The 18,953-nt window shown below is 45.7% G+C and overlaps 2 protein-coding genes across 2 annotated transcripts in view; both read right to left on the bottom strand.

The window, feature by feature from the left end:
• LOC121532146 (laminin subunit beta-1-like) overlaps nucleotides 1-3,006 on the bottom strand; it is a 37,546-nt gene extending 34,540 nt beyond the window's left edge. Inside the window, exons 1-2 of the mRNA XM_041837893.2 lie at nucleotides 2,769-3,006; nucleotides 2,024-2,196 (exon numbers count right to left, since the gene is read on the bottom strand). Of these exons, the coding sequence (XP_041693827.2) occupies nucleotides 2,024-2,196; nucleotides 2,769-2,799 (204 nt within the window). The 5' untranslated portion in view covers nucleotides 2,800-3,006. The remainder of the gene's footprint in view (nucleotides 1-2,023; nucleotides 2,197-2,768) is intronic.
• Nucleotides 3,007-3,852: 846 nt separating this feature from the next.
• The window catches only part of LOC121531211 (laminin subunit beta-4-like), a 40,125-nt gene continuing 25,024 nt past the window's right edge, over nucleotides 3,853-18,953 (bottom strand). The window contains 11 exon segments of the mRNA XM_045205090.1: nucleotides 3,853-3,858; nucleotides 9,202-9,372; nucleotides 9,799-9,934; nucleotides 10,032-10,330; nucleotides 11,367-11,492; nucleotides 11,612-11,815; nucleotides 12,374-12,582; nucleotides 12,716-12,876; nucleotides 13,034-13,325; nucleotides 13,483-13,579; nucleotides 13,724-13,844. Of these exon segments, the coding sequence (XP_045061025.1) occupies nucleotides 3,853-3,858; nucleotides 9,202-9,372; nucleotides 9,799-9,934; nucleotides 10,032-10,330; nucleotides 11,367-11,492; nucleotides 11,612-11,815; nucleotides 12,374-12,582; nucleotides 12,716-12,876; nucleotides 13,034-13,325; nucleotides 13,483-13,579; nucleotides 13,724-13,844 (1,822 nt within the window).

The raw sequence follows: 18,953 nt of genomic DNA, 5'->3' as shown, positions 1-18,953 counted from the left end.
AAGTCGTTGAAATTGGGTCTTTTATCAAGAGCAGATATAGATGCTGAAAGTAGTGATTGAGCCAAATAGGGCTTTAACTATTTTAAAAGGAGGAGTCTGTTTTGCCCTGGTCTCACTCTCATCAGTGAAGGCTTACCGTAGGTTGCTGACAACGCAGGCTTCATTTGGCCACCAGATGTTCAGAAAACACACTATGTGTGCTTGTGTGTGTGTGTGTGTGTGTGAATGTGTACACATGCTCAAGGGTTCAAATTCAGCACCATCTGGATGTCCTTCCAACGTCTTTTCACCACTTCATTTGACAAGAAAACAACTTTACAAGATTGTAAACATTCTATACATCCAGACCATGCAACAGAAGTGTGCCCACAGCCACACACTTAGATTTTAATTTCAGTACATAGATATTTGTTTGATAAGAAATGTAACCCTGTTGGATCACGTCTTTCACTGACACGATCTGGTTTCTCTCTCCTTCAGTGGTGACATAAATTAAATTAATTGTATTAGATTAGATTTCCATCTTAAAACGTTTGCATGCTCAGGGCATAACATACTTTAAATCACATGTATCAAACTCATTCCACGGAGGGCCGAGTGTCTGCGGGTTTTCGCTCCTCCCATGTACTTGATTGATTAATTAAGTTCACTGATTAGTAAGGAACTCCCCACACCTGGTTGTCTAGGGCTTAATTGAAAGGTAAAAACTCAAACCTGCAGACACTCGGCCCTCCATGGAATGAATTTGACACCCCTGCTTTAAATAGATGCTCAACACATCATAGAAGTATTCACAAATAATCTACAGTTAAGGTGGTGGAGAACAAGAATCAGCCATTTCTAGTACATTTGATTTAGGTGGATACTGATCAAATAGGATGATGTCTCAAGCAAGGCAAACATTTATTTTCATGTAAGGGGCAAAAGTATTTGATGGTGGCTACTCAAGTGTCCAAGAGAAGGTTGTTTGAGAGTTTGGATATCTTTAACCATGGAATGTCTGTGTCAGTACAATGAGCCCCCATGCATCCAAGCTGCTGGCACAGCCACTTTCAAGTCATTGAAGTCATTGTTGGTCTGAACCTTAATAACGCTTCTAGAATGATTCTGTGATCCAGGAAGCAGTCTAGACAACTCAGAGGGTCGTGTGACTCCTAAACCAATCCTTCCCAAATCCTAAAGATCTTTCCCACTCCTACGCTCACATTGAGAAAGCAGGAGTTTAAGAAAAAATATGTGAAAGGAAGTCCTTGTATTGACAATAAAAGCCCAAGGGATATTTGGAATATATCCCATTTATATATTCCACCCCCAACAGACAAGGGATTGACTGTAAACCTTACAGTAGTTATTATGAAATCTGAACGCCAAATTGCCAAAGGCAAGATCATTTTAATTTTGAGCATGCATTTATTCCCCATTAAAATAAATAGTGGATCTTTCTTACTGAGGAAATGAAACAATGTTATCATTTAATATGTGATACTGTAATTAATGTTTAATTATGAGTTAACTTCATAGCTTGTTTTGTGCCTCTTTGCACTTTGTTACTTTGTTTAGTAGTAGCCTAGACTACTTGGGAAAGGAATCCCCCTCCAGGCATGCAAGACAATGAATATAGCACCATTTTATTCTCAACACAAATTTTCACAAGGTCAAAACTATCTTTCCCATTTCCAAGAACAAACACCCTCAGGTTAGCAATTCCAGGAATGCTTTATTATGGCGCCTATCTATGTATTGCTTATCTACCTCGCTACTACAGGCATGAACGAGAGACTTGCCCAGAGGCACAACAAATCAGACCTTGCTTATCGTGAATATTGAATATCGGTACTTTTACGCACTCCTGCCACTGAAATAATAACGAATCCTATTGATAGCAGCACCACCTTGATCATTGATTGCACTGTTGTCAACTTGGCATAACAATATTTGTGTGATAGTTAATGAAGTCTATAGGCCTATAATAACACATGGGCCTAGTGCAAATGTACTCTGTACTTGTGCCAGAAGCATTTACCTGTAAATGACTGACGATACAGAACGGCTCGGGCCGGTGGAGGCCGCATGTGGAGTTGGCGGAGAGTTGGTGGGCTCTGCCGATGAGAAGGTCTCCCGTGGCGGGGTAGCAGCTCCCCTCCGTGCACACATCGCTGAACTCTGGTACCTGGGCAAGGACGCACGCCCCTGCGGCTACACAAAGAAGAGGCAATATTGAACAATGGGATTTATCCAATACAGGTTGTGGAGTGATGTTTTATTGTACAAAATATCAAAGATAATTAGGCTATTAGATCAAATTGCCTAAGTATTATAATAAAATACTAACGAAAAGTGCTCAGAACTTTGGTCTCCCTGTTCGTAAAACTTTTAAAACTAGGATAGGCCTCCATAATAAAAATGAACTTTATAGTCGAAAACACAATCTGAAAAACAGGATATAAGCCTACCATTCCCATGGGTCTTTGATTTATATTAATGCCACATGAAGTTATTTAATTGTTTCATTCCGAGTTTATAACAAGAACAAGATGTGTCATAGTCAAACAAAAATTACAAACTCCACCACATATGATATGAATGAAATTAGCCTACGAAACGTTGACTACTTCAACTTTTAGAACTAATATCCCTATAAATATAACTAATTGTATTTTCTTCATTAGGCTACATGCAAAGTTTATCATTATGCACTTTCAGTTACCTCAATGTTGGATATCCGTTCTACAGAAAACATTTCAAAATGTTAAAAATAATAAACTTACATAGCAGGATCGCCATTTGAAATATCAACATTTCTGTTGATATTTCCACCTTTTATCTGCTGTTGCGCTTCCTCTCCGTGGGACTGTGTGCGGTTCCTTATGGTAGCGATTTGCTCCTCACGCTTTTTCTTGTCCTGCTACCCCACTGACTGCTCCACTCAACAACTGAGAAAACTGAGTTTTTTTTTCTCTGTCCCTCTCTCCTCAAGCATGCTCACAGGGTGTAACTCGCCCTCCCCCAAAGCCTCTATTGGATAAATCCAGTAAAGTCCTACAATCAGCAGCTACAAATGCTCATCAACTAACTTGTACAGTTTGACTACCAATTACATAATAGATCAATCATTACCTGTATCTATCTAAAATGTGTCAGATTATTTGGAGCAGAAGGATCATGTTGACAGCATCTCACTCTGCTCACATTGAGAGAAAGTTCAAACTCACACATTTGATGGGATTGTAAAGGTCTTCTCTCTCAGATACCAACCCCCACCTAGACCTACTCATCTAGAACAAAGGACATTCCTCCACTAAAGGCAGGAAGCTGCCCTATATGTCCCTAGGCACAGGTAAAGCAGGGATACTATAGTTACTGAAGCCATACTACTAATTTACTGTACTGAAGAGAAATGAGGTTAAGAGAGCCTTGAACAGTGTTTCCCCTGCGCCAAGTGGAACTCCAAATCATGTTCTGTTAAATCTTGCCCTATTATTGGAACTTAAAACTTTCCTGTACAGTTGTTGGTAATCACAGATTACCCAAACACTAAACTATCACCTACAGTGAAGAAGCTACAACCTTAATTATATGTCACTGTGTGTGTGTGTGTGTGTGTGCGTGCGTGCGTGTGTGTGTGGCAGCAGCAGCAGCTCCAACCATAGCTGGAGGAGAAACAGGGTGGCAGTTCTATTTCAATTATCTTTGAAAAGACAAGAGGGGGACTGTAGGAACAGATTCAATGAGGTTTTTGAGTCCGAGAAACTAGACTATGTTCACAGTCACTGAGCATATTGAAGAAAGAAAGACATGACTTGTGGTATTCAAGAACCATTCCTTGGTTTACTGCTGAAAATAACATCAAGATTAATCCTAAAACACAGAAAAGGGGTCTCACTTGCAAAGATAAAGTCTTCATTACATTAGGCTAATACAGTGACATCTCAATCTCATTCTGAATTAATTCCTAATAATGCATGATAAGAAATACAACAGACAGGCAAGAAATACCACAATCTGTCCATTCAAGAACAGACAAACGCAACCAAAAAGGTTAAAAAAGGTTCTCAAATAATCATCTCCTTCTTCTGTAATTAGCTGCATCACTGGTGATATTTCCTCTAATCTTAAATGCAGTGGATCAGTGGCAACCTGCAATTAGGCAGAGCCATTAGTGGTCTGTGAATTCCTCATGTCTAAAAACACGACCAGGGGGCAGGGAGGGAATTCAGACCCCAGTCTAAGACACATTCTCAGGGGTGAGTGGGCTAACTCTCCCCTGGGGGGTATGAGATGGAACTCACCCCCAAGAGTCACTATAGGATTAGAGCAAACAATAGACCTGGAAATTGTTCAACTTCTATCCATATATTTATTTTGAAGAAAATATATCCATCTACCTGTGATGTACCTCATTGATAAAACCATTATTCAACTTCATTTGACTTTTGTGAGAAGCATAATTCAATGCTACCGATGAAAAAACTGCAGACTGGCTTCAGATCCGTTTATGCTTTGTTAGCCAACTCCTCTCTGTCGTGTTATTAGTCTGATAGAAGAGTTGGCTAAAGCATATGCAGATCTAGGACCTGGATATAAAGGCTGCTAACTTGGTTCAATTGTATTGAGCACAAAGTCTTACTGAAGCGAAACAAACATGGAACTTAACCATTAACGGCTGGATGGAACGTAAACATTAACGGCTGGATGGAAAGTACATGAGAAGTAAGTGGTGTGTGTTCTCCCCACAACTAGAATGGGCAGTGACCTGGAAAGAGAGGTAGTGAGGTAGAGAGAGAGAAAGAAAGAGAGAGAGAGAGAGAGAGTGCGAGAGAGAGAGAGAGTGAGAGAGAGAGAGAGAGAGAGAGACAGAGAGAGAGAGGTAGAAAGGTAGAGAAAGAAAGAGAGTTAGTGAGAGAGTGTGAGAGAGAATGAATGACAGAGAGAGAGAGAGAAAGACAGAGTGAGAGGTAGAAAGGTAGAGAAAGAAAGAGAGGTATTGAGAGAGTGCGAGAGAGAGAGAGAATGAATGACAGAGAGAGAGAGAGAGGTAGCAAGAGAGTCTGAAAGTGTATGCTGGAGTTTAAAGCAACAGACATCTAGGATTTTACAAGTCAATTCTAAATGGGCAATGTACATTTAATGTACAAAAGGCAAGAGAGAGTGAACATTCCGGCGCCAGAGTTGTGACAAATGGCCGCATTCCAAACCCAGCAGGGACCCATTCCAAACCTGATAGTGTGTTTAATCTCATCACATCTCCAGCTAGGCTGAGGGAAACATTGTTTCAGGCCAATAACAAGCTCTGTATATACTAGGCCAATTCAGTATTACACAGTTTCACAAAATACCAGCCAAATCTTACAAAGAGATCTACTTCCACCAGAGACCAGGGTACAAATGGGAAAAGGATTGGAAAAAAAGTTAGAGGTAGAATAACTTGAAACCTGAAAAAGGTTCCCATAAAAGCTTTTACCTCTTTTTAACATCAACGATCATGTAAGCAGATAATTAGGTCAGCTTGAAACAAAATAATACATATCACAAAATAGTAAGGAGGGGCTTCGTTCTCAACTCCGTCAGTTTTATGATCACCACATGCCCCCATGTGGAGGATTAGGAAAACTACACTCTTAAATTCAGTTGCAAAACTCGAAAGGTAGAGAGGAAAGAGAAGGGACTTTCCCAGTCTAGCTGCAATAAACTGTATGTGAGGAAATTCATTTTACACAATACAACCTAGAACCTGAGAGAACCCATGTTTGACATGACATCAGAGTAGGAACAGGTTCCAAACACAGACCCTTTTAAGCATGTCTTCAATAAGTGAATTAAATAAACAGAATAAATGAAATAAAAGTTAAATATGTAAAAATAAATACATATCCATGCCATTTGGCACATACAAGATCAGATAATTATTATAGCAATGAACTTATTTGACTACTACTGGTCAGGGTTTGGGGTCAATTCCATTACCCATATCTTTCATTGAGAATTTGATCTATGCATGAATGTAATTTAAATCTCTTGAATTGACAGAGTACCCAATTGTCACACTTGAGTAAAAGTAAAGATACCTTAATAGAAAATGACTCAAGTAAAAGTGAAAGTCACCCAGTAAAATACTAGAGTAAAAGTCTAAAAGTATTTGGATTTAAATATACTCAAGTATCAAAAGTAAATGTAATTGCTAAAATATACTTAAGTATCAAAAGTAAAAGTACAAATCATTTCAAATCTTTTATATTGTGCAAACCAGATGGTTCCATTTTTTAAATAATTTGTTATTTAGGGAAAGCCAAGGGCACACTCCAACACTCAGACATCATTTACAAACGAAGCATGTGTATTTACTGAGTCTGCCAGATCAGAGGCGGTAGGGATGACCAGGGATTTTCTCTTGATAAGCGCGTGAATTGGAAACATTTGACTGTCCTGCTAAGCATTAAAATGTAATGAGTAATTTTGGATACAGAGAAAATGGATGGAGTAAAAAGTACATTATTTTCTTTAGGAATGTAGTGAAGTAAAATGTATGCACTCACTAACTGTAAGTCGCTCTGGATAAGAGTGTCTGCTAAATGACCAATTTTAGATTGCCCCATTACGGTCTCAGACTTACCGCCAATTTGTTGAATTTTATCTTGAACATATTTTGTGATTTTCTCTGCCTCCATAGTAATGTTCTTTAGGCGTTCGATGACCACTTCATTACTGTCCTGGTTTGTGTTTCCCTCCTTTAGCTTATCAAACAGCTCTGTCACCTTTTCAAGCTTCTGGCAAATAAGTCAGAGAAAAACTAAAACTCATACCTACTTAGTTTTATACTCACAGTATCACCACGTAGTACCAAGGTGAGATTGTAAATAAGTAAGTGGTAAGCTGGTTGGTGAGTAGTTAGTAGTGGTCAGTGGTTGCTGGTTGGTGAGTAGTTAGTAGTGGTCAGTGGTTGCTGGTTGGTGAGTAGTTAGTAGTGGTCAGTGGTTGGTGAGTAGTTAGTAGTGGTCATTGGTTGCTGGTTGGTTAGTAGTTAGTAGTGGTCAGTGGTTGATGAGTAGTTAGTAGTGGTCAGTGGTTGGTGAGTAGTTAGTAGTGGTCAGTGGTTGATGAGTAGTTAGTAGTGGTCAGTGGTTGGTTAGTAGTGGTCAGTGGTTGATGAGTAGTTAGTAGTGGTCAGTGGTTGGTGAATAGTTAGTAGTGGTCAGTGGTTGATGAGTAGTTAGTAGTGGTCAGTGGTTGGTGAATAGTTAGTAGTGGTCAGTGGTTGCTGGTTGGTGAGTAGTTAATTGGGTCAGTGGTTGGTGAGTAGTTAGTAGTGGTCAGTGGTTGATGAGTAGTTAGTAGTGGTCAGTGGTTGGTGAGTAGTTAGTAGGGGTCAGTGGTTGGTGATTGGTGAGTAGTTAGTAGGGGTCAGTGGTTGGTGAGTAGTTAGTAGTGATCAGTGAGTAGTTAGTACTGGTCAGTGGTTGCTGGTTGGCGAGTAGTTAGTAGTGGTCAGTGGTTGGTGATTATTTAGTAGGGGTCAGTGGTTGGTGAGTAGTTAGTTGGGGTCAATGGTTGCTGGTTGGTGAGTAGATAGTTGGGGTCAGTGGTTGCTGGTTGGTGAGTAGTTAGTAGTGGTCAGTGGTTGTTGGTTGTTGAGTAGTTAGTGGTGGTCAGTGGTTACTGGTTGGTGAGTAGTTAGTTGTGGTTAGTAAGTGGACACACACAACATACAGTTGAAGTCGGAAGTTTACATACACCTTAACCAAATACATTTAAACTCAGTTTTTCACAATTCCTGACATTTAATCCTAGTAAAAATGCCCTGTTTTAGGTCAGTTAGGATCACCACTTTATTTTAAGAATGTGAAATGTCAGAATAACTTGGGACAAACGTTTCGGGTAGCCTTCCACAAGCTTCCCACAATAAGTTGGATGAATGTTGGCCCATTCCTCCTGACAGAGCTGGTGTAACTGAGTCAGGTTTGTAGGCCTCCTTGCTCGCACACGCCTTTTCAGTTCTGCCCACACATTTTCTATAGGATTGAGGTCAGGGCTTTGTGATGGCCACTCCAATACCTTGACTTTGTTGTCCTTAAGCCATTTTGCCACAACTTTGGAAGTATGCTTGGGGTCATTGTCCATTTGGAAGACCCATTTGCGACCAAGCTTTAACTTCCTGACTGATGTCTTCAGATGTTGCTTCAATATATCCACATAATTCTCCTTCCTCATGATGCCATCTATTTTGTGAAGTGCACCAGTCCCTCCTGCAGCAAAGCACCCCCACAGCATGATGCTGCCACCCCCGTGCTTCACGGTTGGGATGGTGTTCTTCGGCTTGCAAGCGTCCCCCTTTTTCCTCCAAACATAATGATGGTCATTATGGCCAAACAGTACTATTTTTGTTTAATCAGACCAGAGTACATTTCTCCAAAAAGTATGATCTTTGTCCCCATGTGCAGTTGCAAACCGTAGTCTGGCTTTCTTTGGTGGTTTTGGAACAGTGGCTTCTTCCTTGCTGAGCGGCCTTTCAGGTTACGTCGATATAGGACTCGTTTGACTGTGGATATAGATACTTTGTACCCGTTTCCTCCAGCATCTTCACCAGGTCCTTTGCTGTTGTTCTGGGATTGATTTGCACTTTTCGCACCAAAGTACGTTCATCTCTAGGAGACAGAACGCGTCTCCTTCCTGAGCGGTTTGACGGCTGCGTGGTCCCATGGTGTTTATACTTGCGTACTATTGTTTGTACAGATGAACGTGGTACCTTCAGGCGTTTGGAAATTACTCCAAAGGATGAACCAGACTTGTGGAGGGCTTGGCTGATTTCTTTTGATTTTCCCATGATGTCAAGCAAAGAGGCTCTGAGTTTGAAGGTAGCCCTTGAAATACATCCACAGGTACACCTCCAATTGATTCAAATGATGTAAATTAGCCTATCAGAAGCTTCTAAAGCCATGACATCATTTTCTGGAATTTCCAAGCTGTTTAAAGGCACAGTCAACTTAGTTTATGTACATTTCTGACCCACTGGAATTGTGATACAGTGAATTATAAGTGAAAGATTTAAACAACTGATGGAAAAATTACTTGTGTCATGCACAAAGTAGATGTCCTAACCAACTTGCCAAAACTATAGTTTGTTAACAAGAAATGTGTGGCGTGGTTGAAAAACAAGTTTTAATGACTCCAACCTAAGTGTATGTAAACTACTGACTTCAACTGTACCTTCTCTGTGTCAGTAGCGCTACCCAGGGCTGTGTTAGTATCAGCTTTGGCCTGCTCCGCCTGCTCTCTGTTCATCTCTGTCTTCTTCTTCAGAGCCTCAATCTCCTCCAGCATCTCTGGAGGTCTAGTGGAGTTAAAGTTAGTCTCTCTGTTGTTCAGTTTCTTCTCAATCTGGGGGCCATGACAGATATATACAGTTATTTCTTTACATTTTAGTCATTTTAGCAGACGCTCTTATCCAGAGCGACTTACTGACACAGAGAAGCGCTACTGACACAGAGAAGGTACAGTTGAAGTCAGTAGTTTACATACACTTAGGTTGGAGTGCATACATTTTTCATACTGGCCCCCCGTGGGAAACGAACCCACAACCCTGGCGTTGCAAGCGTCATGCTCTACCAACTGAGCTACACGGGGCCCAGTTATGAGAAAGAACATACTTTCTTCTGAGAGCTGAAGAGTATAAATGTCTGATGGATGTTTAGACTAATACAAATACGAACAAGCAGGAATGGGTAGAGAGAGAGGGAGAGTTGGAGGGAGAAAGAGAGAGAGAGTGAGTGAGAAAGATAGAAAGAGAGAGAGAGAGAGAATTACCTCTTTAATCATCTCGTCCGCCATGTCATTGTTTTCCGTAGCCTTCTCCAGATCTTGCTCAACCTTGTCCTGTGCTTTCTCAGTGTCCGCTATGGCTTTCTTGATATCCATAACATCAGTACCCTTGGTTCTGTCCCTAATACATTGACAACCATGGTACAAATATGGTCATTTAGCAGAAAGGTTTATAGAAAGTGACAGTCACTCATATTCAGTATGTGGTACTGGCTAACCTGATATCCAGAGCATTCTCCAGTAGGTCTTGGGCTGTCTTGGTTTGGTCCTCCAGGTATTTCAGATCCTCCTTGAACTCAGTGAAGTTGGCCAGCACGCCCCGGATGTTCTGGATCATGGAGCGGATGTTGTCTGGAGAGCCCGGAAACTGGATGGCCAGAACACCCTTGGCCAACCTTTCTATGTCCTCTGGTGCCAACATCTCATCAGTAAGTTTTTTAAGGGATCTTTGCATGGAAATGTCAAGCTTATTTCCAGCTAGCCTCCGCACTGACCTGTGAGGTAGTCTTATTTCCAGCTAGCCTCCGCACTGACCTGTGAGGTAGTCTTATTTCCAGCTAGCCTCCGCACTGACCTGTGAGGTAGTCTTATTTCCAGCTAGCCTCCGCACTGACCTGTGAGGTAGTCTTATTTCCAGCTAGCCTCCGCACTGACCTGTGAGGTAGTCTTATTTCCAGCTAGCCTCCGCACTGACCTGTGAGGTAGTCTTATTTCCAGCTAGCCTCCGCACTGACCTGTGAGGTAGTCTTATTTCCAGCTAGCCTCCGCACTGGCCTGTGAGGTAGTCTTATTTACAGATAGCCTCCACACTGACCTGTGAGGTAGTCTTATTTCCAGCTAGCCTCCACACTGACCTGTGAGGTAGTCTTATTTCCAACTAGCCTCCACACTGACCTGTGAGGTAGTCTTATTTCCAACTAGCCTCCACACTGACCTGTGAGGTAGTCTTATTTCCAACTAGCCTCCACACTGACCTGTGAGGTAGTCTTATTTCCAGCTAGCCTCCACACTGACCTGTGAGGTAGTCTTATTTCCAGCTAGCCTCCACACTGACCTGTGAGGTAGTCTTATTTCCAGCTAGCCTCCACACTGACCTGTGAGGTAGTCTTATTTCCAGCTAGCCTCCACACTGACCTGTGAGGTAGTCTTATTTCCAGCTAGCCTCCACACTGACCTGTGAGGTAGTCTTATTTCCAGCTAGCCTCCACACTGACCTGTGAGGTAGTCTTATTTCCAGCTAGCCTCCACACTGACCTGTGAGGTAGTCTTATTTCCAACTAGCCTCCACACTGACCTGTGAGGTAGTCTTATTTCCAGCTAGCCTCCACACTGACCTGTGAGGTAGTCTTATTTCCAGCTAGCCTCCACACTGACCTGTGAGGTAGTCTTATTTCCAGCTAGCCTCCACACTGACCTGTGAGGTAGTCTTATTTCCAGCTAGCCTCCACACTGACCTGTGAGGTAGTCTTATTTCCAGCTAGCCTCCACACTGACCTGTGAGGTAGTCTTATTTCCAGCTAGCCTCCACACTGACCTGTGAGGTAGTCTTTGACCCTCTTGATGAGGTCCTTGGTGTCTTTCTTCTCCCTCTCAAACATCTCCTTGCTGTCAGTGATGTTCTTCTTCATCTCCTCCGCCTGATGATGGGTGTCCTTGGTCATCTGTTTGGCCTCATTGATCTGAACAGGATAGATTGAGACTTGTGTCGTACACTATTGTGTATTAAATATATATTTTCATTTTAAATCAAAAGGCAAAAGTAAATAAATACATCTGTAGAGTTATTTGGGGAACATGCCTTGATCTTGGAGTCCTGTAGTTTGTGGAGCAAGTCTACAATGCCATTCTCTACTTGATCTGCTGTTTTTGTGGTGTTGTGGCTCACAGGGACACTGCCCTTGCACGTAGGACCCCCACATTCTATCTGTCCCAGGATGTCTCGGCACAGCGCACCCCCACACTCTGACTTGGAGCATACCTCATCGCCTGGCGCTCCACAGATCTAAGAGTCACACAATGTAAGATGGTTTAAAGGTCCAATGCAGCAGGGTTTTTTTTGTTACCCAGAAATCAAATAATTTCTGGGTAAATATTAAGTACCTTACTGTGATTGTTTTCAATGAAAATTGTCAAAAATAAACAAAAACAGCTTAGCAAAGAGCAATTTATCAAGCAATAATTTTTCTAGGACTGTCTGGGAGTGGTCTGAGAGGGGAGGGGAAAACTGAAAATTAGCTATTATTGGTAGAGGGGTTTGGAACTGTCTTTCTTATTGGTCTATTAACTAATATACCACCTGGTGATGTCACCAGGCAGGCCAAAACGACGGTCTTTTCAAACAGTTCTTGCACTAAAAGGGAATTATCATTAATTTCAAAATATTATTCAAACCTATATATAAAACACAGGAAAATCACGTTTTTGACTGCACTGGGCCTTTAAATCAGAATATTTCCATGGCTGACTATCAACATAGTGCTGGCGACAATTGAAACAGACTGACATTCACGCAACACATCAGTCTTTTGATGCATGCAGTGCAAGCACTACAATAAGGAACACCCATGTTTTTGTTGAGTTTGGCCACACTCAGAGCCTTGACATTCTTCTCCAGCGCCTCCATGTCTCCCAAGTGGCTGCAGCTGGACAGATGGTCGTTGACCTCCTGCCTTGTGTCCATGGAGTTCTCCAGGGCCCTCTTGGCCTCCTTCACCTTCTTATCATCAGCCATGAAGTATGCATGCTGCTTCCTGATCTCCTCCAGGGCCTCTGGATCAGCATCAAAATAACAGTCCCCAACAATAAGACACTCACACTTTACATTTTATCAAGTTGCTCTATACACACAGTGAAGTTACAGTGAATTCCAAATTATTTAAACAAACAATATGGCCATATGTACCCTGCAGTTTCTCTGGATCTACTGTTGGCTCCTCGCTGATTTTGTCCTTTAAGTTATCCAACAGCATCTTGAACTCGCGGCGGATGTTGTCAATCTCAGTGTTCAGAACAGATGTTGGGTCCATGATGATGCTGTTGGGTTCTATGGTATCTTTGAGCTTCCTGTGAGGAAGGACAAAGAGCAAAGGAAAATGCGTACAGCTCCAAGATAACTGTCAAAGTATAGTATAAATCACTTTCAGAAATTTACATACAAGATTCTGACAAAGAACTTCTCCACATCCTTCACCTGAGGTAGAGATCTCCCCGTCAGGTTCACCAGATAGTCCAACTTGGAGTGCATCTCCAGCATGCGTTGCCACTGACTACTGTATCCTGGCTCCAGCTGCTCGCCACCGTGCGCATCCTCTGTGCAGCACGGTGGACGTCAGTGACGTTGTCCACCCACAGGACGGCACAGGGGTGGCACGGGGTGCAGGAGGGGAAGACTTGGTCATACCCGGGGGCACACTCGTCACAGAAGATGCCCTTCACACCAACGCGGCACAGGCACTCACCTGTCAAGGGGTCACAGGCAGGACGGTCGGTTCCCTCCATGATGCAGTCACAGACTAGGGAGACGGGATAGGGAGGAAAGGGACAGGTGTTAATCATTTTTCTTTTACAGGGAAATCTGTACACAACAGCATTGTCTCTCTTTGTGGTGCTAGAAACTAAAAGACCCAATACTTAGCCATCATCAATGAATCACTTTCGGCCACAACTTACTGACACACTGCAGGTCAGGGTTCCCAAAGTGATTCTCCCCACACTCATCACACTGTTTGCCTCCAAACTCAGTACGACACTGGTACTGACCAGACACCTGAAGAGCCAAATATGAAGGCTTACCAATATAGTATGGGAAAATACATATCTCAGTCTACCATGCTTTGACATAGAATAGTATAGAATATATCTTTATTTATCCGCATGTAAAATTAAGTGTTACAGAGTATAGGGGCCTTGCCTTGTCACAGTGGTTATTGAGGGAGTTGGCAGGGTCACATTTGCACGGTTGGCAGCCGGACTCTCCCTGAATGTTCCAGAAGCTGTCGGCACACTCGTCACACAGCGTGTGTCACGGTTTACTAAGCCAGAACCCAGAAGCAGACCAGGACAAGGTAAATTGAAACAAAGGTGAGTGTTTATTTAATAGATCCACGAGTGAGGCTGAATAATCCAGGGAACAGAGCGGGTGGCGTGGATGGGTTGTTGAGGGTGCAGTGGTAGGTCCAGTAATGGCTCGGCAGCCGCCGACCATCAGGCAGAGGTTGGGTGAAGGTTCCGGGTGAGTGATGTTCATGGCTAACGATCCGGCAGGGAATGGATGTTAGGACAGAGCCTAAGAAGGGTGATGATCAGGACCAGGTGTGCCGATTGCTGATGGGATGCAGGTGCGGAAATCAAGAGAGCTCCCGCCTAGCAACGTTGCCCGGCAACCAGGCAGGGAGCGTTCCAGAACCCTCGGGAAACTGGAGATCCCGAGCAGAAAAACTAATACCCAGACAGAAACCGACTCAGACTGCAGGGATCGTTACAGTACCCCCCTCCGACGAACGCCACCGGGCGGACTCCCGGAGCGCCAGGATGGAGGCGGTAGAAGTCACGAATGAGGTCAGCATCTAGGATCTGTCGCCGCGGAATCCAACTCCTCTCCTCAGGACCATACCCCTCCCAGTCCACGAGATACTGGAAACCCCGGCCCCGCCGTCTGGAATCCATGATGCGTCGCACCGTGTAGGCAGGACCACCTCCGATCATCCGAGGAGGAGGAGGAGGAGGCGGAGGAGGCAACAGAGGACTGAGGAGAACAGGCTTGAGGCAGGAGACATGAAAGCCGTCTGGAATCCGTGCTTCTACACCTGCATTACTAGCTGTTTGGGGTTTTAGGCTGGGTTTCTGTACAGCACTTCGAGATATTAGCTGATGTAAGAAGGGCTATATAAAATAAAATTGATTGATTGATTGATTGAAAGGTGGGATGGACTCTGAGCGTCCTCGGTAGTTTGAGTCGAACTGCCACCGGATTGATCACCTTCTCCACCACAAACGGACCAATGAACTTCGGTAACAACTTCCTAGACTCAGTCCGTAAAGGAAGATCCCGTGTGGCCAACCAGACCCTATCTCCGATGGTATAGGTGGGAGCGGGGATCCGGCGACGATTCGCCTGGAGCTGATACCGGTCCGAAACTCTAAGGAGTGCCTTTCTGGCCCGATGCCAGGTCCGGTGGCAACGACGAATATGGGCCTGAACAGAGGGCACTGAGAGCTCCTTCTCCTGAGAAGGGAACAAGGGAGGTTGGTAGCCATACATGCACTGGAAGGGAGACATCCCAGTGGCAGATGTAGGGAGAGTATTGTGGGCATACTCAACCCAAGGCAACTGAGAGACCCAGGAGGTGGGGTTGGAGGAGACAAGGCAGCGTAGCGTGGACTCCATCTTCTGGTTGGCTCTCTCCGCCTGACCATTAGATTGGGGGTGAAAACCAGATGTGAGGCTGACTGTAGCTCCAATGGCCAAACAGAAGGACTTCCAGACAGCAGAGGTAAACTGAGGGCCACGGTCGGAAACGATATCACTGGGCAAACCGTGGACCCTGAAAACCTCCCTAACCAGGATCTCGGACGTCTCCGAGGCAGAGGGAAGCTTGGCAATAGGCACAAAGTGGGCGAACTTGCTGAATCTGTCCACGATAGTCAGAACGACCGTGTTTCCCTCAGAAACGGGCAACCCAGTGACAAAGTCCAGGGCCAGATGCGACCATGGTCGCGGGGAATAGGAAGGGGGGTGAAGTAGTCCAGAGCTGGGCCGATTGGTACTCTTATTCTGCGCACACACTGGACAGGCAGCAACATAACCCCGAGTATCCTCGGCCATGGCAGGCCACCAAAAACGTCTGCGAAGAAACGCCATCGTCCGAGCCACGCCAGGGTGACAAGCCATCTTGCTGGCGTGGGACCATTTGAGGACAGCAGGACGAACCGACTCAGGCACAAACAACCGACCGGGTGGACCGTTACGGGACCGGGCTGCGTCCGAAGGGCCGCCATCACCTCCTCCTCAATCTTCCACCTAACAGCTCCCACGACGCAGTTCCCGGGGGAGAATAGTCTCGGTCTTGGACCCACTCTCCTCCGTCTTGGAGAACATCCGGGACAAGGCGTCCGCCTTGCCGTTCTTAGATCCAGGTCGGAACGTCAGGGAAAAATTGAATCGTCCGAAAAACAACGCCCACCTGGCCTGACGGGGAGTTGAGACGTCTAGCCGATTGCACGTAAGCAAGATTCTTGTGGTCAGTCCAGACAATAAACGGTTGCTCCGCCCCCTCCAACCAGTGGCGCCACTCCTCCAAGGCAAGTTTCACCGCGAGAAGCTCCCGGTTACCCACATCGTAATTCCTCTCCGCAGGCGAAAGGCGACGAGAGTAGTAGGCGCAGGGATGGAGTTTACTGTCCGTGGAGCATCGCTGCGACAGGATGGCGCCAACTCCCACATCAGACGCGTCCACTTCAACGACGAACTGACGGGCCGTGTCCGGCTGAGAGAGAATCGGTGCGTTGGTGAATCGCCTCTTCAAATCCAGAAACGCTCGATCCGCCTCCGGATTCCACTTGAAGGTCCTGATACTGGAAGTCAAGGCAGTTAACGGAGCGGCCACACGGCTGTAATCCCGGATGAATCTGCGGTAGAAATTCGCAAACCCCAAAAATCTCTGGAGCTGCAATCTCGTACCGGGCTGGGCCCATTCCAGAACCGCTCTAACCTTCTCCTGGTCCATCCTAATCTCTCCCCTGGAGATGATGTACCCGAGAAAGGATGTCGTGTGGGCGTGAAACTCGCACTTCTCGGCCTTCACGAACAGGCGATTCTCCAACAATCGCTGCAGAACCTGCCGGACATGCTGGACGTGGTCGGAAGGTTCCTTCGAGAAGATCAGAATGTCATCCAGGTAAACAAACACAAAGAGACCGATCATATCTCTCAGGACGTCGTTCACCATACTCTGGAATACCGCTGGAGCATTGGTCAGTCCAAACGGCATCACCTGATACTCAAGTGACCCATCGGTGTATTGAAACCCGTCAACCACTCGTCCCCCTCTCTGATCCGGACCATGTGATACGCATTGCGTAGGTCTAGCTTGGTGAACACCGTAGCACCCTGTAAGGAGTCGAAGGCAGAACTCATCAAGGGCAGGGGATACTTGTTCTTGACCGTGATGTCATTCAACCCCCGATAATCAATACACGGTCGAAGAGAGCCATCCTTCTTACCCACAAAGAAGAATCCTGCCCCCAGGGGTGATGACGAGGGACGAACGAGACCAGCAGCTAGGGACTCCTTGATGTAGGTCTCCAAAGCCTCACGTTCAGGTCGGGAGATACTGTATAACCTTCCCTTGGGGTAGACAGCTCCAGGGAACAGGTTGATGGCACAATCATATGGTCGGTGGGGAGGGAGTGACAGAGCCTTCTGCTTACTGAACACTTTCCCCAAATCGTGATATGTCTCGGGAACCAGGGACAAATCTGGGGGGTTTAGCCTCAATCACCTGACTGGGAACCGAATGGGGACAGGCAGTCTTGAGACAGTTAGCATGACAATCAAGGCTCCAACTCGTTACCTTGCCCGTCACCCAATCGAACGTGGGATTGTGTTCCTTCAGCCAGGGGTATCCAAGGACCAGAGGAACATGGGAAGACGGCAGAATGAAGAATGAAATCATCTCCGAATGATTCCCCGACAACAGCATCTTAACCGGTTCAGTCCTCATCGTGATACGTGCCAGACTACTGCCGTTCAGAGTGGTCGCCTAATGGCTTCCGGCAATTGCTCCTTGGAAAGCCCCAGCTGTTCCACCAACTCGGCATCAAGAAAGCTTCCATCGGCACCTGAATCGATAAAAGCGTTAATCGCTAAGCTCTGATTCCTGTTCATAAGGGTAGCCGGGAAACGGGGTCTGACAGAGGTATTGAGAGGTCGAAACTGGCTCGCTAAAAGTCCTCCCAACTTTAGCGAGCCGCGCAGTTTGACGACCGCCGGGAACAGGTGGCGAGGTAATGTCCCGAACCACCACAGTAGAGGCAACAGTTAGTCCTACGTCTGAGTTGGCGTTCCTCCTTGGTTAACCCGTGCCGCCCTACTTGCATTGGTTCAGAATCGGGAGACAGGACCTCTCCACTAATCCTGTGTGGTGGACGATGATCGACGTATTCTGGTCCAATCCCCGACCCGACTGGAACCTGAGAAGCTGATCGATTGGACGGAACCCATTGCTTCTCCCTCCTTCGCTCTCGGACTCGATTATCCACCCGAATAGACAAGGCTACCAAGCTGTCCAGGTCACTAGGCTCCGGATAGGAGATCAACTCATCCTTGAGCTGCTCCGACAGACCCTGGTAAAAGGCCGCTTGCAGAGACTCCTCATTCCACCCACTCTCCACAGCCAACGTCTTGAACTCGATCACGAAGTCGGCCACGCTGCGAGTTCCTTGGTGAAGCGAAAACAGGCGCCTAGCTGCGTCCCTCCCTCGGACGGAATGGTCGAAGAGCTTCCTCATCTCGGCCGTGAACCCCTGGTATGAAGCCATGCAGGGGTCTTGTCGTTCCCAAACGGCTGAAGCCCACTCCAGCGCTCGACCACGCAGCAACTCAATCACAAAGGCTATCCTAGCCTTGTCTGTGGCATAAGAGTAGGGCTGTAGATCGAACACTAACCCACACTGCATAAGGAAAGAACGGCATCTTCCCAGCTCCCCCTCATATTTATCCGGCGTCGGAACCTTGGGCTCACGGAAGGACACAGCTCCAGAAGCGGCAGGCGAGATGGGTGAAACCGGTAGTGGATCCTCCACCGGAAACTTGCGCTGGTTCTGGACCTCCGTCAGACCGGTAGAAAGGTTCCGAACTGCCAACGCGATCTCCTGTAGCTCCGTGCTATGATGGCCCAACATCTTCTCCTGATGGGTAATGGCATGGCGAACAGAGTCCAGGTCCGCTGGGTTCATTAAGGGCCGGATCGTTCTGTCACGGTTTACTAAGCCAGAACCCAGAAGCAGACCAGGACAAGGTAAATTGAAACAAAGGTGAGTGTTTATTTAATAGATCCACGAGTGAGGCTGAATAATCCAGGGAACAGAGCGGGTGGCGTGGATGGGTTGTTGAGGGTGCAGTGGTAGGTCCAGTAATGGCT

Source organism: Coregonus clupeaformis, chromosome 19, assembly GCF_020615455.1.
Source record: "Coregonus clupeaformis isolate EN_2021a chromosome 19, ASM2061545v1, whole genome shotgun sequence".
Taxonomy (NCBI): domain Eukaryota; kingdom Metazoa; phylum Chordata; class Actinopteri; order Salmoniformes; family Salmonidae; genus Coregonus; species Coregonus clupeaformis.
This window is presented reverse-complemented; position numbering and strand designations above follow the sequence as displayed.